This window comes from Prionailurus bengalensis, chromosome D2, assembly GCF_016509475.1.
Source record: "Prionailurus bengalensis isolate Pbe53 chromosome D2, Fcat_Pben_1.1_paternal_pri, whole genome shotgun sequence".
Lineage (NCBI taxonomy): Eukaryota > Metazoa > Chordata > Mammalia > Carnivora > Felidae > Prionailurus > Prionailurus bengalensis.
Genome location: NC_057351.1, coordinates 75687141 through 75712289, shown reverse-complemented (window position 1 = coordinate 75712289; position 25149 = coordinate 75687141). Strand labels below are relative to the sequence as shown.

The window sequence follows — 25149 nt, the reverse complement described above, 5'->3', positions numbered from 1 at the left end:
AAGTAAGCAAAGGTAAAACAAAACAAAAAGACACAAAGGACTACGTGGGGGGACAGGCCTGTAACATTAAACCAATACTATATAAGAGTGCTATAAATTCAGTAAGAAGAAGAGTAAATTCACAATACAGAGGAAATTCACAAGAGAAAATATATAAATAGCCAATAAACATGAGGCTACAACTTTGTTAATAATCAAAGAGACAGAGGCAAACCAAGAGACAGACTCTCAACTGTAGAAAACAAACTGGTGGTTACCGGAGGGGAGATGGGTGGAGGGATGGGTTAAATAGGTGATGGGGACTAAGGAGGACACTTGTGATGAGCACCTGGAATTGAATGGAAGTGTTGAGTTGCCATATTGTATACCTGAAACTAATATTACGCTGTATGTTAACTAAATGGAATTTAAATAAAAGCTCTTAAAAAAAATACTAATTTTAAAACAGAAAACTAGCTTTCATCTTTACAGAGGCAAAAATTGAATCCTAAATGTCATCAGCATTGGTGAATATATGGGGAGATGGGCATGGCTCCCACTGTTGCTGAGGGTATAAACTGTTGGGATCTTTTGGGGAACAACAAAGTGGTAGTTATCAAGTTTAAATGCATCCTGTTTGATCCAGTCATTCTGCCTCTAGAAATCTGTTCTGTAAAGCAACTAGGTGTCCCAAAGTACACAAAAGTTGTTTTCTGGAATTTTTGTTTTTACAATAGCAAAAACTAGATCCTAAGGGTCCACCAAGAGATAAACGGTTAAATAACAGCCATGGAACATTAAGTGAAAACAGCTGCAGAATAGCATACATGGTATAGCCCTCCACTGACTTCATTTTAAATGTGTATATATACACGTGTCCAGATGGGCTTTTGCTGCAAATGACAAATCACTGACTCAGGTCTCAGAGCAAGAAGTCTGGAAACGGCATGGTTCCGGAATTGCTTAATTCAGTGGCACCAGTACCAATTGTCTCCATCTTTTTGCTCTGCCATCCTCAGCACACTGGTCAGCCCTGAGGCCAGTTCATTCATGGTTTTGCCATAGCTGCAGCGGCACGTCACATCCACACACAACAATCACGGAGGGACTGTTGGGTCCTGTATCTCCGCTTATTTATTAGAGCAGGAGATCTTTCCCAGAAGCTTCCCAGCAGACTTCCCTCACATCATCCCTCACTGGCCAAACTGCCAATGAACACAAACAGGCCAATGCCTAAGCCAATCACTGGCAACAGGAACACTGGTGCCACCCTGACTGAGTCAGGCTGACCGTGGACCCACCTCCCAGAAAGCAATTACCCAGGGGATGCAGGTGGACAAGGGAACATTACTGGGGTACTATCAGAAAGGAGGTGTCTGCTCAATACACACACTGGTAAAACTGACGTGTACAATCAGGCTTTAAAAGTCCGTACAGAACAGGGATGAGGGTGGTTAAGGAGGTTATTGTTACTGCTTCCTTTACACGCTTCAGTATCATTAAAATTCATTTTTTAAGCAAGTCTATTTTTTTTATTTATTTATTTTTTCAACGTTTTTTATTTATTTTTGGGACAGAGAGAGACAGAGCATGAATGGGGGAGGGGCAGAGAGAGAGGGAGACACAGAATCGGAAACAGGCTCCAGGCTCTGAGCCATCAGCCCAGAGCCTGACGCGGGGCTCGAACTCACGGACCGTGAGATCGTGACCTGGCTGAAGTCGGACGCTTAACCAACTGCGCCACCCAGGCGCCCCAAGTCTATTTTTTTTTAAATGCTTATTTATTTTTGAGAAAGAGAGACAGAGTGAGACTGGGGGAGGGGCAGAGAGAGAGAGAAGACACAGAATCCAAAGCAGGTTCCAGGCTGTGAGCTGTCAGCACAGAGCCCTACACAGGGCTCAAACCCACACTCCTGAGATCAAGAGTTGCATGCTCGCCAGCTGAGCCAGCCAAGTCGCCCCTAGTTGTTACATTTAAATTGTGGTTTGGAGTGCCTAGGTAGCTTAGTCGGTTAAGCATCTGACTTTAGCTCAGATCACAATCTCACATTATCTCAAAAATAAACAAACGTTAAAAAAATAATAAATTGTGGTTTATTTTCTGTAGTGCTAATTATAATTGCACATATTGCTGATATATGAACTTATTCACACTGTAAAAAATTTCAACCATATGGGAATGCAAGCCGGTGCAGCCACTCTCGAAAACAGTATGGAGGTTCCTCAAAAAACTAAAAATAGAACCACCCTATGACTCAGCAATGGCAGTACTAGGCATTGATCCAAGGGATACAGGTGTGCTGTTTCGAAGGGACACATGCACCCCCATGTTTATAGCAGCACTATCGACAATAGCCAAAGGATAGAAAGAGCCCGAATGTCCATCGATGGATGAATGGATAAAGAAGATGTGGTATATATATACAATGGAGTATTACTCGGCAAGCAAAAAGAATGAAATCTTGCCATTTGCAACTACATGGATGGAACTAGAGGGTGTTATGCTAAGTGAAATTAGAGAAAGACAAAAATCAAAGGACTTCACTCATATGAGGACTTTTAAGAGACAAAACAAATGAACAGAAGGGAAGGGAAACAAAAATAATATAAAAACAGGGAGGGGGACAAAACAGAAGAGACTCATAAATATGGAGAACAAACTGAGGGTTGCTGGAGGGGTTGTGGAAGGGGGGATGGGTTAAATGGGTAAGGGGCACTAAGGAATCTACTCCTGAAATCACTGTTGCACTAGATGCTAACTAATGTGGATGTAAATTTAAAAAAATAAAACAAGTTAAAAAAAATTTTCAAACATAAAGGTCAAATCCCTCCTCACCACAACCCAGACCCACACCCTTCCCTGGAGGTAACAACAGTTACCGTTCAGTGTGTGCCCTTTCAGCCCATATAAAGGTATGCCTACATAAATGTGCATGCCACATATGTGTGAGAACATATATGTGGAAAAGAACTACGTGTGTATAAAAGACACAGTTTTGTTTTGTGGGTTTGAGATGGCAACACACCATATGCTCTTACAGTCTTTTCTCGCTCTGTGTGATCTTAAGATGTTTCCATGCTAGTACACACAGATCTACCTCATTGTTTTTAAGCATCTGTAGTCAACACTTTATTTTTTTAATATATTTTTTTAACGTTTATTTATTTTTGAGACAGGGAGAGACAGCATGAACGGGGGAGGGTCAGAGAGAGAGGGAGACACAGAATCTGAAACAGGCTCCATCCAGGCTCTGAGCTGTCAGCACAGAGCCTGACGAGGGGCTTGAACTCACAGACCGCGAGATCATGACCTGAGCCAAAGTCGGATGCTTAACTGACTGAGCCACCCAGGCGCCCCTGTAGTCAACACTTTAAATGTGTCACACTGTTTATCCACTGACGTTCTGATGAACAGTCGGGTTACTTTCATGCTGTAAAAAATGCTCTTGTACATCCCTCCTGGATTGAACGTGAGTTTCAGGTACATTTAAACATTTTTTTGTATTAGAGTCCTAGTTATTTCACATCCTTAATGGAACTAGGTATGTGTGATTGTTTTATTTTAGTCATTCTGGTGTATAAGCGGTTTTAGTTTGTATTTCCTTGATGATGGGTGAAGTTCAACACCCTTTCAGATGTTTATTGGCCTATTAAATACACTTTTTCATGATCATCTGCTTAAGTCTTTTGTCACCTTTTCTTTTAGGTTGTACATCTATTTTTAGCGTTTTTAAGAGGTTTTTTTGTTTTTTGTTTTTAGTAATTCTAGATAGGAATCTTTTGTCCTATATATGTATTAAAAAATCTTAAATATCTTCTACTTTGTGAATTGCTTTTCCATTCTTAGTGGTGCCTCTTAATAAACAGAAGTTCTTTATTTTAATAAAGTCTAAATTATTTTTTCATTATGGTTTGGGATTTAAGTCCTATTTAATTTTAATACAGTTTAAATAAATGATAAAACTTTGATAACAATTAAAAATTTAGTAAAGTCAAATGTATCAATATTTTTCATTATTGGTTAATGCTTTTTAAGTCCTAAGACCAAAGATCAAAAAGATGCTCTGGGGGTGCCAAGGTGAGTCTGGGCCAAGGCCCTGGGTCTTTTTAAAACAAAACAAAACAAAACAAAACAAAACAAAACAAAACAAAACAAAACAAAACAAAACAAAAAAACCCTATATTTTCCTTTAAAAGGTTTACAGTTTAACTTTTTGCATTCAGATCCATATCCACCTAGAAATGACTTCTATATATAATATATAGGAAAGATATCAAAGAGCAAAACTACCAGATTAACAGTATAAGCATATTTTATTTTGATTGATAATACCATTCAAAATAGCTATACCAACTTATGTTTCCTCTAGCAATCTGTGAGCGTTCTCATTTCCCCAATTACTTGCCTTTATTTCTTACTGTCAAACTTTATAATTTTTTCAATCTGAGGGGTTTTAAAATTTTTTTATTTTTGAGAGAGAGAGAGCAAGAGGAGGGGAGGGACAGAGAGACAGGACAGAGGATCCGAAGTGGGCTATGTACTGATAGCAGTGAGCTTGACTCGGGGCTCGAACCCATGAACCGTGAGATCACGACCTGAGCTTAAGTCTGACACTCAACTGAGCCACCCAGGTGGCCATGAGGGTTTGCTTTTTATTTCCCTGCTCAGACTTTGGGACTGCACGAAATTTCTACATTAATTTTGGAAGAACTGAAATCTATTCAGTATTAATCCTGCTTTCCAGGAACATGGTATTTTTTCTCCATTTATCCAGGTTTTCCTTTGCATTCTTTAGTAATTCTTCGTCCCATCTCCCATCCCCATACACCACAGACTAGACTATCGTAGACTCTAAGTCTCAAGTTCTCTCTTGGCCAGCAAAAGAACAGATGCAGGATTAAAAGTGAGAGATGGCTCATGTCTGGGAAAAGACAAGAGCCCCGAATAAGGGTCCTTGCTCCGTATTTATGAAGATTAAAAGGCTTACAAACTTGATGGGAGCGCATAAAGCGACAATGAATCTGTGAACATTAACTCATGGGCATGAGGGAAAGGGGGTTTTGAAGATATACGGTGTTTGGGGTTTGGGTCAATATAAAACAAAATCCTGGCACCGCGCAGATGGTTGTTAAAGGCAGACAGGAGGCACTGCGTCTGTTTATCTTAGCTAGCCTAGGGGATAAGACAGGGAAAATAACCTCAGGCTTAACAAGGCACCTTTCTCTTGTTAATCAGCTCAGCTCTGGGCAGCATCACCGCAGGGCAGCAGTCTATAGCCCTATTTACCTGTTTACCTAATTTGGTCCTTCCTTCCTGTGAAAGCTTTCTGCTATAGCACTAATTTGGGGGGCTTGGGGGGTAATCTTGTTTACCCTACATATCTTTGTATTGGGGGCCTTTGCCCCACCTACTCTATTCTGGGGGCCTCAGCCACCCCCCCTTCTTCATCCTTATAACACCTAATCTTGTTTACCCAAACTTGGGTGTGAGCATCCTATGGCTTTGTAATTCTTTTTTTTTTTTTAATTAAAAAAAAAAATGTTTATCTTTATTTTTGAGACAGAGACAGAGCATGGGGGGGGGGGGGGGGGCGGGGAGAGGGAGACACAGAATCAGAAGCAGGCTCCAGGCTCTGAGCTGTCAGCACAGAGCCTGACGCGGGGCTCGAACTCGACAACTGCGAGATCATGACCCGAGCCAAAGCCGGACGCTCAACAGACTGAGCCACCCAGGCGCCCCTGGCTTTTTAATTCTTTATGCCTTGTTAACCCATCAGTGCTTATTCCCCAAGCTTATCCCCCACAGGTTATTCTATACAAATCTTGTATCGGAAATCTGGTCATCTTATTGAACTTGTAATTTCACTTAATAGTTTTCACTTGATTTTAGTCTATATGATCACAGTCCTACATATAAATACATAAGAGAGGTGGGCAGAGAGAAAAGATCTTGAAGATAGATGCATATCAAATTGTTATCTTCAGGAGGCAGAACTACAGGTGGTACTGAGAGATGCCTTTCTTTCCTTACTCTGGATACTTCTTCAACTATAATAATTAACGACAGTAGACTAATTTTTATCTAAAAACAGTCTAAAGTAGCTGATTGAATTCTTCCTAGAGAATATTAGAAATACTCTTAGCTTATGTATTCTTCAACTTCATGGCAAGATGCCATTTTGTTTAATTACAAATAGTATATTGTTATTTTCACGAAATTTAAAGAAATAGATACATAACCATGGCTGAAAATGAAGGAACATTAATACAGATCAAAGCCCACCTGTTTTTTGTAAATTTTCAGTTGTTCTTCGAAATGGGCACAGAAATAGGCAATGGTGTCCTTTTCACCTACAAAGAAGTGATACAAAATCTATTTTTCCTTCCGATGTTTGAGACAGAAATTAGTGTCTATTCCACCCTTAATCTTACTTTTCAACAATTTCTTGGCCACCAAATGTAACTAAGATGGTCTAAAACCAGTGTTTTAAAATAAAATGAGCCAAAGCCAAAGCCCTCAGATTCCTTTTCCCCCCAGTTAGACTGCACCAGGTCACACTGGAAAAGCACACTATGTAATCAGGACCTTTATTGTTCATGTGTCCAGCCTGTTGTCAGAAAGGGTTCCATGTAGTTTATAGTAAGAGAATAAAACTCCTCTAAAAATATGAATATTATAAACTGAAGGTTTACTGGATTCTTACAAATATCAATTGAGTTTTGAGAGAAAAATATTCTGTAAACAATTTTTAAAATCAACCTCATTGAGTTACCTGGTTAGACTGATATGATTTGGCCATTCCAGCGCTAAAGCTAAAATACTAGAAGAAATTAAATCCTCAATAGCTAAAACAACAACAAACCTTACACAGCGAGACACTTGAGTAAAGGCATCTATTTTTTGTAGATGCCATCTGAACATATCTCCTGCTTCTATTAATATTGACTACATTTACCCTTTTCCAAAAGTAAACATTTCATAAAATATTCTCCAAAGAAACAACAATTAAAATCTGTGAAATAAGCTTTATTTTACTTTTTTTTTTTTAATTTTTTTTTTTAACGTTTATTTATTTATTTTTGGGACAGAGAGAGACAGAGCATGAACGGGGGAGGGGCAGGGAGAGAGGGAGACACAGAATCTGAAACAGCCTCCAGGCTCTGAACCGTCAGCCCAGAGCCCGACGTGGGGCTAGAACTCACGGACCGCGAGATCGTGACCCGAGCTGAAGTCGGACGCTTAACCGACTGAGCCACCCAGGCGCCCCAAGCTTTATTTTATTCTATTGTGAGGGCATTTTTTATCGTTAAACAACTTACTTAAACTGTCAACAACCATTATAATTCTTGCAATTACGATACCTCTATTAAATCTCACCAACTGGAATATTGTTTTAAATGAAGTATCTGGCCAAGCAAATCCAAACCTATAAAATACCTAATATTTTAAAAAATACTCTCTCAAATCATCACTGCAAACTAAGTAATGAACATGCTTACTTTTGTCCAGTCGTGGTCGCGGATTATATCGATACCCAACCTGGCTCCAAAAGACAGGCACAGAGCCTCGTGTTTGAATAAATGACAAAGTATGATTATGAACATGAATCAACTGCTCAGTTTCCACATAATTGGCAACATTGCCATTTTTATCCACTCCTCTTCGTTTATAACGCATTCCTAAAAGAAAATTAAAACAGAAAACAACATAAAAAAACATTATTTAGTCTGATTAGATATGCTACTGCTTTTTTTTTATGTTTATTTTGAGAGAGAGGGACATAGAGCACAAGCAGGGGAGGGGCAGAGAGAGAGGGAGACAGAATCCAAAGCAGGCTCCAGGCTGTCAGCACAGAGCCCGATGCAGGGCTCAAACCCACGAACTGTGAGATCATGATCTGAGCCGAAGTCGGATGCTTAACCGACTGAGACACCCAGGCGCCCCTGATTAGATATGCTTCTTAACCAAATCCATCTTCCAGGATAGCTTTACGGATCTAATGTGCAACTTCCAGGCAGAACAGCATCAACTTCCCCCAAACTCATAACTCTATGCATCATTGTTTTGTACAAGTTGAAGCGAAGCTACTTTCTGTGAACTGAAAGGGAAAGGTTTTCCCGAGGGCGCTGGTGCTCAGGAAGGATTTATTACCGTGATACAGGCTGTCAGTGGGAACAATGGTATTTAGAAACATATCCCAAGTGACTTTCTTCTCTTCTCCATATATATACCTCTTTTCTTTCTGCTTTTGTTAACTCTCCCCCATTCACCGCCCTCCAAAAATTGGTCCCCAATTACATCACACGATTTAGAGTCACTGAGCACTTTGAAGCCAATTATGCTTCCAACTCCATTATTGTCATTAGCATTTCAACCCATCTGCAGCTTTTCCATTCTCGTCTGAATTTAACTTGCACATGATTTCAGCCCTTTTACTCACCTGCTCTGTGCCTACTTCGGCGTGAAATGAGAGCCACGAGAAATCGTGGGTGAATGTCATCTACACAGGTGGACTCCTGAGGGGGGGTCTCTGGGCTGCTTTTCTCATCATCAGATGATTCATTATAATTAACCACAAGTTCTTCAATCTGCACGAAACCTTGGATAATGGGGAGAATCCAAAAGTCCACATCTGGTGTCTGAAAACAATATGAATATCATGTTGTTTCTATTCTGTATGGTCCTGCTGCTTTCTTAAATAGAGGCTAGCACATATTTGTCGGTTTCCTAGAAGCAGAAACCTTCTGTTTCTTAACCATGTTTTCTGCTTATTGGAGAATGGCAGAAAAAAGGGAGGGAGGAAGGAAGACAAAGGGGAGAGCCTTTTTCTCTATGGTGAGCATTCAAAAATAGCTGCCTGAGAGGTCCCTGGCTGGCTCAGTCGGTAGAGCAGATATAGCGTGAGACTCTTGATCTCGGGGTCACAAGTTTGAGCCCCACATTGGGTATAGAGATTACTTACAAAAATAAATAAATAAAAAGAGCTGCCTAAGAGGACCCACCGGATAGAAGCCACACTGCCTGGGTAACAAATTCAACCTCCACCACTTACGAACTCACTCTGATGAATCACTTAACCTCACCGTGCCCCAACGTCCTGCTTTGAGAAATAGGAAAAACTGTTACCTCATTTGGTTGAGTGAATGAGTAAAATGTAAAAAGTGTTTGGCATAGTGCCTGCCTTATTGTAAGGATTTAACAGACATAGCTACTATGATTATTCCCATTGGTACAGAAAAAACAAAAAACAAAAAAACCACTTATAGGCTGATTTTTAACTCACCATTGTATCAAGGCTTTAACAACATACAACCAACTCTGATCCCCTTACTACAAAGCGCAGAGGTCCAACTCTATGTTCTAGTTTAGAAAAAACTTGCCTTGCCAAGCTAAAATCCACATAGTAAATGAACCAAAAAAAAAAAAAAAAAGGAAAAGGAAAAAAAAACGCTTTCCATAAATATCTTATTTTACAATGTCACCCAACATAATTAGGAGAGTATTAATTACAGTTAGACATTTCCCCTTCTGTGCCTTTGAGGCTAAGAATACTCCAATTTCCCGGCTGACTGTCTGCAGGGAGAGTGAAGGGTAAGAAGTACTCTAGGGTGTTGTTCTCTTTCTCTCCCGTCTCCACAACTGTATCCAGCCTTAACCTCAGCATGACCTTCAAACCCACCTCATCATCCATAACCACATAAGCCGGGCAGGACCTGTCTCACAGTTTTGTTTTATGGAGCAGCAGACAGGATCCTAGGAAGGTGGTTAGAATTGAAAATTATGAAGGGTCTATATGCATTCATTATCCTTACCACCATCCTCAATTATTTGTATTTTTGTTCTGGCAACAATGCAGAACTCTTGACGGGAACAGAGAAACATACGTGGCCAAACGCCACCTCTACTGCAAGCCATCAATTTTAAATGGTAATTCGAAGTTCCTGACAGAAACCCTGCAAAACGTATTAGAGCCCAATTTGTCAGCAAGCAGGAAAAATATGCATTATCGTCACCCTTATTTTTCTCCCCTGTCACTGAGTCTCAGTGGTCACAGTTTGATCAGCCTCCTAAAAAGAGGTGAGAACATTTTCAAGCCTCATTCTCAATAGAGGCATGACAGATATCTCGTGGGAGACACTGCTAAAGTCAAAATCATTTATACTAACCACTGCCAAGGGGGAAGAGATAGGAGAAAAAAGGTTTGAAATTTTTGAAAAGTTAATGAAAAGATAGTATGTCACCCACTCAGCTATTTGCCCACTTTGTGTCCAAAACAGCAACTGACACACAGGAGGCCTTCCATACATATTTGTTGACTGAGTGAACTGTCCTTGGATGGGTATAATTCTTCCACACAGGAGACAGAGTGAAGGAACAGAGTAACCATTAAACTGGAAGGATCCTCATACAATAATCTCAACATATTCCCTCTCGTCCCTGATTCAAATACTGGCAGTACTGGAATGTCCTCAAAGATCTTTCTACTCCAATCCCCAGATGAGGAAACAGGAAAGGGAAGTGACTGGCATCATTAAAGAAAAAGCACACTTCACCATTTCCAATGGGTGCAAACAAAATCTCTGTCTCCTAGGAACTCTGTGGACATTAGTTCCGCAGCCTTAAATTACTTCTATCCCATGGGAACCTGCTAAAAAGGCAGGCCTGTGGCTAGGCTGTAGAGTTGAGAACTGTCTTAAAACAAGGTCTTGGTGTTCATAGCTAAATGATTCCCATTCTAGAGAGGAAAACATTATAGTGAGATTTTTTTTTAAGTAGATTCCATGCCCAACGTGGGGATCAAACTCACACCCCTGAGATCCAGAGTCACATGGTCTACCGACTCAGCCAGCCAGGTGCTCCCATTTTAGTGAGATTTTGAATTCGTTTTAATACAGTGTTTAAAACTTTGCTTAACAACCATAACTACCTTTAGGATATTTTAGAAACAACTACTCACACCAATCTCAGTAAGATCTTGTATCATATATTTATTCCAAAAAAATCGGTCATCAACCTGGAAAAGGTAGAGAATGAACAGTTCAGAAACATGTTGAGCTTTCTTATAGAAGTCAAATGGGCCCATAAATCATTCTGGAGGGCAAAGCCTGCCCTGAGCCATGAGAGAAGTACCTTCTGCCAGAGGGGACGGGGGTCTCTCTCCCCAGTGCTTTGCCTCTGTACCGAATTGGTTAGGTCATAAGTCAAGCTATAGTAAAAGGATTCTGAGTCCATGAACATCTTCAGCAACTCCTCGAGTAATCTCCTCTCCAACTTCTCCTTTTCTTTACTTTCCTTAACCTGTAAGAAGTTAATCTACTATTACTACAGGAATTCAATGTACAGTATTGTGTGGATAATACCCAACTTCCTAGGAGGGAAGTGAAAATAATCCCAAGAACCATACATGGGACAAGCAGTTTGAAAACAAGTTTCCTGGGAAGGAAACTACCCTTCAATTTAAAAGTAATCAAAGATGGATTCCAAGCCCGTATCAATGAAACTCTTACTTTCTTTTTATTAGGAGCAGACACATTGGATTTAATGTGTGTAAAGGTCTTCAGTAGAAACTTTGAGTCATCAGGAGATGGTACAATCTTCTCTGGTTTGTTAATTCCAAAATGATGCTTCTTACAGAGCTAAATAATTAGGAAGAGAAAGAAAATTCATTATTATTACCGTCTGCTTGTTAAATGTCCGGGTACAAGTGCACAAGTGACTGCTACTACTCATGCATAGTAGTTAAAAGAAAACCTCAAGATTTATTAGTAAAATGACCAAGTAGACAACTGATATTAGAGAGCACAGCTATGGTTTCAAGGATTAGAAAGCTACCATAGAGGGGCTCCTGGGTGGCTCAGTCGGTCAAACATCTGACTCCTGATTTTGGCTTAGGTCATGATCTCAATGGTTTGTGAGATAGAGCCCCGTGTAGGGCTCTGAGCTGATGGCATGCAGCCTGCTTGGGATTCTCTCTGTCCCTCTCTGTCTACCCTTCTCTGCCCCCACCCCTTCTCAAAATAAATAAAAATAAACGTTTAAAAAAAAAAGCGATCATAGAGGATAAGAAAGTAATACAGGACAAGACATCCTTAGGATTTAGGGGTGGGAAATTCAGGCTCGGATCACAACGACAGTAAGTCCTTACCCAGTATAACTGAAGAATAAAATACTCTGGTTGAGGTTTATCCATGCTTTGAAAATCGGCATCTGAGATTTAAAGTATCGCAAAATACACATCTGCTATGCCCTAGGGGCATTACTTTACAGCTGTCTGCTAAAGATTCATTCATGCTAGTTAATGGAGCATTTGGATTGAGAAGATGTCAAGAGTCTGCTCTGTAGGGAATCTTAAAAGCTGGACATTTCAATCACTCTCCTCCTATCCTCATACCTACTAACAGAATCAGCATAAAAACATACTCTTTGGGACCAGAGATTAAATTTGAAGAAGCCGTAAGCAGAGACTGCAGGAAATGTGCAGTCTAACTGACAAGTATGAGGAAGAGGATGGGAACCTGTTAAGACAAGGGCACAGAGGTTCCAAAGAAGGCTACCTGCTTAAAGCCAAGGGTTTTACATATAATTTTCACGTGGCTCAACACACAAGGCAAATACTCTGAGAGGTACACAGAGATTCTTTTAACTGTATGCAGACGAATTCCATGTTTTCAACGCAATGGGTGTATCACTCCACTAAGTGGTAGACACTCACGAAGAGCAAACAATTACTACGTGCCTATTATAATTAGTGTCTTACTTGCAAAATAACTATTACTAGATGATAAGCAGGATAAAAAAATGAGAACAGAATCTAGCTCAAACTGTGATTTTAAATTTAATAAAAAGGGGAGAGGTATTCCTGATCGATCACCCTTGAAAGTGGCCAATTTTGTCAATTCTATATACCTCAATAAAGCTGGAGAAAAACCAGAAGTGCAGACTGAGAATGGGACTGTATTCAGACAGAACAGGATTTTACAGACTTCAGGCCTTTTCAAGATTATGGCTATCAAAACCTCCGTTCACCCGGGTCTCATAACCTGACTGCAACTTTATGCTGCTCCTGCTCCGCTTATGAACACAGGGGACCCGAAGATGGAGTCGCTCACGGCTGTCCTGCCGAAACTGAGCTGACGATTTCCCAGAGAGTAAGCAAAACTACCAGGCTCTGAAGCTGACAGGGAAGGGGAGGAGAGCTAAGCAAGTACACACCGCTCCGGGGGCTCTCTCCTCCTCCCCTCCTTGCGTGCGACACTCCCATCAGCATAGAAACATACCGATAGATCTTTCCTCGAACACCTTCACTTGACGCCTCTTCTGCTAGCCAGTGCCCTGTTCTTGTACTCCTCACTGCCTCCAGCCCATGGCATCCCCTCCTCTCCTGGGCCCACTCCAGTCAGGCTTCAGCCCCCCACTACTCTACGTAAACTGCTATCTTCAGTGCGACCAATGACCTCCACTTTGCTAATAAGTCCAGAGGCGGACTCATCTTAACCTCTCGGTGGCATCTGACACAGTTGGTCACGCTCTGTCATCACATCATGCCATCTGTCACGCACTGTCTGCACTTGGCTTTCACCGGTTGTTCCTTCTTTATTTCTTCTGCTGGTTCCTTTCTGACCTTTTGACTCAATGTCTTGGGCACCACAAGGCTCAGCTCTTGACCCCCTTCTCTATCTAAATTCAGTCCCTTCGTGATTTCATCCAGTGTCGTGGCTTCAGATACCACCCATATGCCAACTCCTCCTTCCCAAATGGGTATTTCCAGTCCAGCTCTCTCCCCAGATTCTAGACTCTCAAATCCCAACGTTCCCTTCTGAATTGCCACCGGGCATCTGAAATTCAACGTGTCCAAAACTAGACTCTTACCTTCCCTCCACTGCCTTCACCTCCCACTTTCCTCCCCTTGTTTACTCCACTCCATCCACACTGGCCTTCTTGCTCCTCAACACGTCAGGAATGCTTCCGCCTCGGGATTCCATTCTAGCTGTCCTCTCTGCCCAACACCCTTCTCCCCAGACCTCTCACCACAATCTCCACTCCTGAGCACTCCGCCCACGGCCCTTCCTGTGCCCGACTTTTATTTCCCATAGCATTTATTACTTCTCAACATACTGCATAATCATTATGCTGACATTTACTATCTGTAATGGAAGCTCATAATGGCAGAGGTGTTTGGTTTTTTGCCTCCTGTATCTCTAGTGCCGCACAGTCCCCGGCACAGGAGGTCACAATATTTGTTACGTGACTGAATGAGCGCTGATGCTAAAATATAAATGGTAAACTCCAGGTTCATACACGGGGCAGGCATCGAAGTAGTCCCAGGAAAACTGTCACTGCCCTTATTCCAAGAATATACCTCACCCCCCACGCCCCCACCTGCATTGGTGCAGAATCACTGGGGTAGCAGAGAACTGGTTTTAAAAAGAGGCTCTCCCGTTAGACCCCTGCTGCCTCCTCCGCTTGCAACACTGAGTAACTGCTGGTTAGCAATTTTTATACAGAATGTTAGTAATTATCTAGTCATATTAATAACACTCTCAAAAAAATTGAAAACATGTCCAAACCTAGTTAGGGACTACCACGATTTTTATTTCCAAAACAGGGGATTAGGCATTTGTCAGACATAGTTATTCCTTAACAGTACTCAAGCCAGCAAAATTTCTCCCAGGAAAGTAGAAAGCAGATGCGTAAGACCCAACTACTCTAAAGTCAGACTGTGTCTTTACCCACACATTCCTCACTCTCAGAAGGAGCAAGGCTAGTTTCCTGCTGTGTCCCTTCTAGGACCAGGACCTTTCCTTCATTTCCTCCTCTCTTGTCTGTTCCAGCCTCTAAGAGCCCCTTTGCTACCATCTTTTAACACTGTTAGAATTTACCAGAACATGTATCTTTTAATCCATTCCTTAACCGGAGAATCTCCTCTGAGGTAGCAGGGTAAAAATGGTGTCATGGTCACTTGAATTGTGAGGACTGTGGTCTGGTAGGCATGGGTCAGAGAGTAAAAGCCCAATGGGACTGCTCAGGCAGAGTAAAATAAGGGCCTCCTCAAGTATGGAGAGGACAAACTTTATCTCTAAGAACATGACGCTAACACTCACCCCTGTGATCTCTTCCTCTGGTTCCCACGACTCTGGGCTCTTCCCCCACCTCTAACTTCTCCTGCTTAGTCTTCTTTGTTGGCATCTCTTTCTGTCCCTAAAGACGGTGGTATGTCCCAACATTCTGCCCTTAGCTCTCTTCCCCTTCTTCATGAATTCTAGAAAATGTCATCCTCTCTCCTCATTTGAACTACTGCTATGTTTAACTACACATTTCTAATGCCACTCTTGTGCTGAGTTCATGACCCAAAAATATAACATCTCCCAGCTACTGACACCCTAGTCCCTCAAATTCAGCATTTCCAAAACTGATCAAAGTTTGTTTCCCAAATCTTGTTCTTCCTCTGGTTGCCGTAGGTCATTGACCACACTATCTACTGGATCCCTTACACAAGAGATGGACCCCTGGGTAGCCATCTTCCATTATTTTTCCCTAGCGTCTCTCCTATCGATCCCAGCTACTTCATGCTGATTGCCATTATGTTAATTCAGATCCTTACCTTTTGCCCAGATCAGTATTTCTCAAGGCAGGGCCTACTGGCTAAACAGGAGAATTCTTTATACATAATTATCCCACATAGAGCAGACAACCTAACAAGCCTCCTCTCACAAGGTAGCAAGTTGGGCTCCAGCACTGAGCACGTTCCAGGCCCCCATCTCTCCTGTAGTCCTTTCAGTTCCCTTTACTGTGCAGATGCCAAATCTCCACCTCCCACTGCCTGATTCTGGACCCAGAACCAAGGAGGCCTATAGCCCCAGTTCGACCTAATGTCCATTTATGGTCCATGAAGATGCTTCTCCTCTCTAGGCCTGGCCATGTCTTTGTTTTCCTTTTTCTTTCTTTTTTTTTTTTTTTTTTTAAAAACAAACAAACAAACAAAAAAAACCCTATCCCCTTCCTGGGCTTGGAATAGAGCCTAATCCCAATAGCCCTTAACTTCATTATCCACAACTCAAAAATCAATGAAACCTGCAAGTTAATTTTTTTAAGTTTGTTACAAACTCATTTAATTGCCAAATATGCCCTGAACTGATAGAAGGCTATTGAAAGTCATCCTAGTATGAATATTCATATGATTCTTTAGGAAATATTAATGTATTATATTATGGGGTAATGCCCCAGACTCACTGGATGTGTATGGAATGCATGGAATAGCCTTTTGAAAACTCTCAAAATCCTGAATTCTAACACAAATATGGCCCCAAAGTTTTCGGATAAGGATTGTGATCTGCATAGCAAAGCACAAACGCAGGATACCATCTTACCTGGAAGTTGATTTCTGTCTCTTAAAACCAATTTTTCTAAATAGAGATTTAGGGGCACCTGGGTGTCTTAGTCAGTTAGGCATCCAACTCCAGATTTCAGCTCAGATCATGGTCTCACGGTTCGTGGGATGGAGCCCTGCGTCAGGCTCCACACTGACAGCACGGAGCCTGCTTGGGATTCTCTCCCTCTCTCTCTCTCTGCCCCTCCCTGGCTCGTGCTCGCTCGCTCTCTCAAAATAAACTTAAAAAATAAAAATAGAGATTTAAATTTACTTTAACAATTCCATAAATATTTTAGAATCTTCCACATAGTTACGTTAGAAAAGTATAGACCACAATTGTTTTTAAAAGGGCTAAATTTTTTTTTAAAGGGTTACATTTATTTTTTTTAAATGCAGGCTACCATTTATTTTTAAGTTTTTATTATCACCACCTCGTGCTCATCACAACTGTGCATTCCTTGATCCTAAAAGGGTTAAATTTAGTCCTTCTGAAAAACAAGGATAGAGAAAATAACCTCTTGGGATCCTGTCCAGTCCTAAGATGCTTTGTTTAGACAGAGCTCTTGGGATTACAACATTCAGCATTGACAGTGGGATCACCTTCCCTTTTCCGGAGGCCCAGCCAGTTGTGCGCAGTATGTGCTTAGGCCCTTATCACAGCTTTGATCCACACGATCTCAAAAAGAAAACCACCACCAGAGGCCCCAGGGTGCTCCGCTACTTCTTGTATTACTCTAGCAACTTACGTCTCACAACCAAGATTAAGGGCTGATGTTGACGCTGCTATTTAAGAAAAGGAAAATGAATGATTTTACTTTCAAAGTTGGTATCTGTGTCCATCTGGAGCTAAAATTTTAAAGATGTCTAATGGGAAACCAAATATGGAAAATGTTGCAGTTATCTATTAAGGCAATGAGATACAGCAAATAAGATATGCAGACATGGGACAGAAGGCTATAAAACTTTAAAGGATGTTTTTTCAAAAGCAAGAACATCGATGTTATCTACTGAACCCCACAGATTCTTCACGCTCTTGGATAGATGTTTTAAAATGGCATACTGCTCTGAACAACAGTCTGGTGCTTCCTCAAAAGGTTGAGCACAGAGTTACCGTATGACCCAGCAATTCCAGTCCTAGGCCATGCCCGAGAGAAACGAAAACAAGTGTCCACCAAAAACTTGTGCACAAATGTTCACAGAACTACTCCTAACAGCCAAACAGTGAAAGCAACCCAAATATCCATCAACTGGTGAATGGATAAATGTGATATATCCACACAGTGGAATGAAAAGGAATTAAGTACTGGGATACGAACAATGGTTATGCACCTTGAAAACACTGCACTAAGTAAAAAGAAGCCAGTCACAAAAGGCCACATATAGGGTCTCCTGGGTGGCTCAGTTGGTTAAGCGTCGGACTCTTGATTTCAGCTCAGGTCATGATCTCACAGTTCGTGAGATCGAGCCCTACATCAGGCTCTGCACTGACAGCAAAGAGCCTGCCTGGAATTCTCTCTCTCGCTATGTCCCTCCCCACTCCCTCAAAATAAATAAATAAACATTAAAAAGTATTTTAAAAATAATATTAAAAAACAAAAACAAAAGGCCAAATATCATATGATTCTATTTAAAAGAAATGTTCAGAATAGGCAAATTTAGACAGTAGATCAGTGGTTGCCTAGGACTGAGGGAGCTGGGGTTTGGAGAAAAATGAAGAGTGACTGCTAATGAGCACAGGGTTTCTTCATGGAGAACATACATAATGAATATGTTCTAACGTCGATTGTGGTAACGGTCACAAAATTCTGAATATATTGAAAGCCACTGAATTATATGCTGTAAATGGGTGAACTGTATAGTACGTGAATTTTTTTTTTTTTTTAATTGGCAAACAAGCCTAATACTTGAGGTGAAAAGGCAACCAAGGCAGAAAACTAGAAAATCTATTAAATTCCAGAGTCTGGAATAAGACTGCTTCTGCTCTAATTACAGAACACAGACGAGGCCCCAGCAAGTCTGAGAAGTGACCGCACGAAAGAGTCCGAGGGCCCTGCTGGGAAGGACGAGGGCACTGAAAGCAATACACAGACATCCAAATGAGAAAGAGGTAGAAAGAAACATAAGAATTGGTTTTAAAAATATGTGTTTATGAAAAATAACAGGAGTTAAGTAGGAAAAAAATATGTAAAAATGCAAAAAACCGAAAACGAGTCTAAAAATTTCAAAGTAATGTTGTTCCTTCAAAAGCTTGGGGCAATGGAAATAACCATTAAGACTCACTAAAATATGGACAATGATTATTTCTAAGTAGTGGGCTTTTTTCCCTTCTCCTCATTTACAATTCACTATGAAATCAAAACAAATAACAGTGATTGCTAAGCTTCTAAAAGCTCCCTTTACATGGATTTATATGGCAATTGGAATAAAGATCCCAAAGATTTAAATTAACGTGTTGGAAAACAAGCAAGCAATTCATGATTTCCAAAATAGCTGTTCTTTGCCCTTTCCTCCTGTTTTTCACTGTTGAAAAGCTCTCCTAAAAAGGGGGGAAAGGCTTAAGTGCAGATTTCTAAAATGATAATCTCCTCAGAGAAAGGTGTGCCAAACTACTCATGAAAATAAGATCTGGAAATATTTTCCCTATGTCATGTTTACCCCCAATTAACAGGGATCATTACATATTTTCAGCTCTTAACATGGACCACACCCTTAATGCCCATAAATGCTATAGTTAATATGGTCCAATAGTGCTGTAAAAACATTCAACTCTCTTATGTTGGGGGTAAATCTCATTTTCATTTTATTTAAAGATAATCTGTTTTACTTGAGAATATCAAGAGAGAAAAAAGGAAAAATGTGAAGAATGAAAATCTCAAAGTTTTCATAATATTCACATTTCTGAAAAAAAAATAAAAATAAAAAAAAAAAAAAAAAAAAGGGGCGCCTGGGTGGCGCAGTCGGTTAAGCGTCCGACTTCAGCCAGGTCACGATCTCGCGGTCCGGGAGTTCGAGCCCCGCGTCAGGCTCTGGGCTGATGGCTCGGAGCCTGGAGCCTGTTTCCGATTCTGTGTCTCCCTCTCTCTCTGCCCCTCCCCCGTTCATGCTCTGTCTCTCTCTGTCCCAAAAATAAATAAACGTTGAAAAAAAAAAAAAAATTCACATTTCTGTGTTTAAAAATTCCACATAAATGTCATTTGCTTGCCCCCCCCCCCATTTTTACAATAGCCAGCTACGAGTCTCAAGAATATTACAGATTAGGGAGCAAAAGGGTGTCAGAAAACTTCCCTGAAAAATCCAACAAGGGTCCCAGGGTTCTCTGGATGAGGAGTGACCGTACATTTCCCAGAGTGGGGAGTGCAAATGTGCAGACCAATGACCGACAGGTGGATAAAGTGCCAGACAAGCTGGTCCCCTACTCTAAATCTAACTACCAGGGTCCCTAGCTTAATGCTTAAACCAGAACGCCAGTGCTCCCCCTCAAGGCAAAGGTTGGTGACAGAAAAGTCAGGCTGATCTTCCAATTTGTCAGCAAAGCCATCCAAAGACACTGATGACACATTTATTGGTTTAGTAAACTAACTGAGTTTTTGCTAGTCTGGCTGCCCTTCCCTACGATAAAATGCAAACAAAAACTGCCAAGACCTGCTTTTAATAGGCTTAACTGCTACCTAAGTTATTTGTCTCTAGATCAGCAATAATGATTAATGTTCTAGCACTGGAACCAATAAAGGGGAGTAAGAAATACTCTAATCTTTTTTGATTCCCATAATAAATAAAATATCAGGGTCCTCTTAAATTCAATTTAATGCTGGTTTCTAAAAATTAGATTGTCAAACTTCCAGCACAATCTGAAACATAAAAATAACCGTATTTTTACTTATTTTTCTAAACAATTTAACCCTGTCCCCAAATTTCCTCCCCAGGAGACCAGCCCAGAAAAACATGTATTGAACTGTGGGATAGTGGGTGCTCTGGTACCTGTTACCTGCTGTTTAGGTACTAGGGAGGCAGCTCCGCGGAGTGATACAGGACCAGATGGCCTGAGTCCAGGCCCAGTCCCCATGATGTGCCAGCTGTGACTTAACTCTTGCCAAGTCTCCTTCCTTCATCTGTATAGCGTGGATCCAACAGTGCTCACCTTATAGGGTGCTCTGAGGCATCAGATGGATAAGCCACTCAACCTTCAGGGCCTCACATATCACATAGTGATGAGGACACCCCAGGACCAGGGCAGAGTGAGGACATCCCTAGAGGCCACATCCCTGCACCAACTGCAAACATGATACAAACGCTTTCGTGGGCTACTTCTATCTACTGGTGGTACAGTTGGTGGAAAAAAAAAAAAAAAATACTGGCCCTGGGAAATCTCATTATTTTGGCCTTAAGTCCCTCTATTGTAGGCTTGGTTTCCTTTTGAAAAATTAAAAGATTGCACTAGATCAGTGGTTTCTTTCTTTAAGAAAAAAAAATTTTTTTTAATTACAAAAACAAATATATGTTTAAAAAATTTTCAAGAAATACAGATAAAAAAGGATGTAGAATAAGTGAAACCTCATCACCTCCTTGACTCACTCCACCCTCTCCCAAATCAGGAGTTTTTAAACTGTCCTGTGCAGAGTTCTGGGTTCCCTGGAAGCAGAAAATGGCTTTCCAGTAGAGGCCAGGTGGGCAGGGTCCCAAGGATCCCCTCCCCTGTATCACCACCTCTGCCTTTATGCATTTTATACACTGGATTTCACAGATTTTGAAAGTTTCCACTACTGAAGTGAAGTTTGAAAACCACAGGATTAAGTTACTTTTAAAATTATTATCCAGTTCTAAAATTACGATTTTGGACTATTAAACCAAATCCTATTTGTTGTTATATTTACATCAAGCTTCCATAAAATTTCCTGAGACTTCCACCTTACCTCTAACTCAAGATCCTGAGGCTCCATTTCAGAAAGCGACAGCACAGCAATTTTGGTAACTTTACAGACCTCATGGTCTCCTGGAAGTTTGCCCACCAACGCTTTCTGCCGAATTAAAATAAGCCACCATGGAAGATCTGAAAGAGAAAAAGTCACACTAACGTCTGGTATCTGTAAAATGCTACTATCCTAGCAGGCTGAAGACGAATAATCTAACAACACAATATACATTAAATATAACCCTTCAGGGTGCCTGGGTGGCGCAGTCGGTTAAGCGTCCGACTTCAGCCAGGTCACGATCTCGCGGTCCGTGAGTTCGAGCCCCACGTCGGGCTCTGGGCTGATGGCTCAGAGCCTGGAGCCTGGTTCCGATTCTGTGTCTCCCTCTCTCTCTGCCCCTCCCCCGTTCATGCTCTGTCTCTCTCTGTCCCAAAAATAAATAAACATTGAAAAAAAAAATTAAAAAAATATATATATAACCCTTCAAAGTAAAGCACACGACAAAGATATAAAAATGGCCCCGAATATGGAAAAAGATGTTCCGTCTCACTCATAATTAGAGAGATGTAAATTAAAATGTAGTGATGCCACGTTTACCTATCGGACTGGGGAAAATAAAAGGTATGACAGCACATTCACTGGCAAGGCTGTGGGGACACAGGCACCATCATACAGTGCTGGTGGGAATACAAACAGGCAAAACTTTTCTGGAGGGAAATTTAGTGATACCTAACAATAAAACATATGCACTTACCTTAAACCTAGCAATCCCACTCTTGTGAGTTCACCCAAAGATATGCAGCCAGCCCAAAAGTAGGAAAACTCAAGTCTATTCATTGCAGCGGTTTGTAATTGCCAAATACTAGAAACAATTTAGCTGTCCAGACATAGGACAGTGGTTGAATAAACTGGGACACATCCTCTCAGTGGAATACTATGAAGCTGTAGAAAAGACATTAGGCATGTTCTAGGAACTGACAAGAAACGATTCCTGGATATATTACATGGATAAACTGGAGATACTTATAGAACAAGGATATAATGAAGTCATAGATGACTTATCATCAAATCAAAGTACAAAAGAGTATCTAGAGTGTGCCACCTTTTATGGAAGATATGAGAAAAAACACACACACTGCTGAGTTACACACAAAAATAAAAGAGAAATTAGAAATTGATGAGACTGGTTACCTACAGAGAGTAGTAGGCAGAAATATGATGCAAAAGGGGGGAAATGGAGATAAAAGGGATCAGGGGAAGTGACAGTTCTGAGTATACCCTTTTGTATAGTTCTGACTCTCAGGACTGCGGTGATATTTCACATCTCCTCAAAAATAAGGAAATAGTTGCTTTCAACCAGAATGGGGAGTGGGGGCAAGACTAAAAACTAAATGCAAACAGCAACTTAACTCTAATACAAATGGAAAATGTAACCACATGGTTAGAAAAAACTCACCTAAATAACTCTGGAAAACATTATTTTTTAAGGATGAAGACAAAAAGAACTATATATCATACTGTACTCTGGTTAGTGAATTTGTTGGAAGGGTGTGAGTTAGCGATTCCAAAACCACTTTATGCGCACACTAGGACCAAGCAAATAATATACTGAGACGAACGGGTGGGGTGAGAGGGGAGGGAGATGGTAAAACAAACTAAAGAAATCTTTAAGTACAAGAAAGAAGGAAAGAAAACACCCAAGGGCCCAACAATGATCTTTCCAATCCAAATTTTTTATTTCTCACAAGATTTTTATTTTTTTTAAAGATTTTTAATTAAATGAGAAATGGTCTAGAAAAGACGGCATGCAAATGCTATTTTTCAGTTCATGAGGTTACAGACACCCTTAAAAAAAGTACTCCCGGGGCGCCTGGGTGGCGCAGTCGGTTAAGCGTCCGACTTCAGCCAGGTCACGATCTCGCGGTCCGTGAGTTCGAGCCCCGCGTCGGGCTCTGGGCTGATGGCTCAGAGCCTGGAGGCTGTTTCAGATTCTGTGTCTCCCTCTCTCTCTGCCCCTCCCCCGTTCATGCTCTGTCTCTCTCTGTCCCAAAAATAAATAAAAAACGTTGGAAAAAAAAATTAAAAAAAAAAAAAAGTACTCCCTAATTAGCACCAAAAATAAACATAATCAAAATAGTGTTTCAGTAATTTCTTGTGGAAAAGCAACATGATGGATATATATTCACCATATAAAAAATGTTCTTAAAAGAGATATATAGTATTTCAATTTCCCCCAAATATCAATCAACTCACATTCTAGGGACTGTGCTTTGAAAATGTGCTTAAGGCATCTCATAGATGCAAGAGTTTGGAAGAGTTTCATAATTCTTTATAAAGTAGGATGGAATTTTACTCCAAAGTTTCAAGGCTTTTACAGGCCATTTCATTATTCATTATCATTAAACATTAAGCAGGGACCTACCACGGGCTACGGAGTATTTTAGGCATGGATCAAAGTTATCAAGCACCTATCATATAATAAACCTAACACATAATAAATAAAGCACATAACACTTGTTCTTCAGAAAGGTAGGAGTTAGCAACAAACAATATACTGTTGAATGTCAATACAGTATTTTGTTGAATAAAACAAAATCCTTACTATAGGATTCCTAACCTCACAGGAATAATTTCTGTTAGAGTGCTGGCAGTTGACCAGGCAGCCAACACTAGGAAGTCCTTTCCCTAGCTTATGCCTTCTAGCTGGAGTTGACTTTGGATACATTTCATATTAACACTGCAAATTATGGTTTTAATAAATAACAGCAATGAAAAACACAATATGCATAATCAAATGTAATAAATATCTTTCCAATAAACCACCTTATGGCATAGTGCCAACATATAAAAATATTAACCTTCGAACAGAGGTTTTGCTCCATGCATAAATTCACTTGGGAAACCAAAACGCATTTTTTTCTTTCATAAAAATACTGATCCTGCCAATACTGAAATACAACTTCCAAACCCAAACACATTTTAAAATATGCATACTTTTAGAGCTTAGTTAGCTAGTTCTACAGAAAAAAAAATATGAAAAAAGGTGTTCTTTAAAAATATATATATTATGGACTGAAGTTCAATATGTTTGGGGAGTTATAATGAAGATTAAATCTGAAAAAGTATAATGTAAGTGATCAAACAACAGAGAAAATCTGTAGTGGGCTGGACTTTGAGGTCAGAACTCAGACTGGAATTTTAGCTCATCACTTATTTATCGGGTACCTAGCAGCACAATACTTAGCTGACTTCCTGGTTTTCTTATTTGTACAGTGGGATAAAACTGCCTGCTACAGAGAATAGCTACGAGGATTAAATAATCTTTATGATTCATGTTATTGTTACTAAGAGCTAACGTTTACCAGATAGCAAAATATACTATAAAGCAGGTAAACAAAACAATGGGGTAGTGGTATAGGAATGGCCAAATGAACACTGGAAGAGAACAGAGCAGACAGACACAGACCCGTAGAATATGAACACCTGGTACATGATGATAAAGTAGGGGAGAGCATGTAGGTCATTAAACGGTGCTGAAACACATACTGAAGCATTGGTGGATAAACAGGGCATCTGGAATCGGCTTTGAAATAATTTAGCAGCTGGAAGTGTGCGAACCATGGATTTAAAAAAGGCTTTTTTATAGCTAACTTCCAACCAATCTACAAACTGCATCGAAAAGAAAACATGAGGGGTGCCTGAGTGGCTCAGTAGATTAGGTGTCAGACTCTTGATTTCCAGTCAGGTCATGATCTCACGGTTCTTGAGAGCAAGCCCCGCGTCGGGTTCCATGCTGAGCCCACTTGGGATTCTCTCTCTCCCTCTCTTTACCCCTCCCCTGCCCATGATCTCTCTCTCTCAAAAGAAATAAATAAGCCTAAAAAAACTAA

The 25149-nt window shown here is 40.6% G+C and overlaps 1 protein-coding gene across 2 annotated transcripts in view; it reads right to left on the bottom strand.

Annotated features, from left to right (window-relative positions):
* INPP5F (inositol polyphosphate-5-phosphatase F) overlaps window positions 1–25149 on the bottom strand; it is a 90102-nt gene that overhangs the window by 28092 nt on the left and 36861 nt on the right. Inside the window, exons 3-9 of one of the 2 annotated variants that reach the window (XM_043597703.1) lie at window positions 21260–21396; window positions 11488–11616; window positions 11111–11278; window positions 10938–10994; window positions 8421–8619; window positions 7480–7659; window positions 6263–6330 (exon numbers count right to left, since the gene is read on the bottom strand). In XM_043597703.1, coding sequence (XP_043453638.1) covers window positions 6263–6330; window positions 7480–7659; window positions 8421–8619; window positions 10938–10994; window positions 11111–11278; window positions 11488–11616; window positions 21260–21396 — 938 coding nt within the window. Of the gene's footprint in view, window positions 1–6262; window positions 6331–7479; window positions 7660–8420; window positions 8620–10937; window positions 10995–11110; window positions 11279–11487; window positions 11617–21259; window positions 21397–25149 lie in introns of those variants that run through there. The other variant, XM_043597704.1, reaches the window with a different exon arrangement.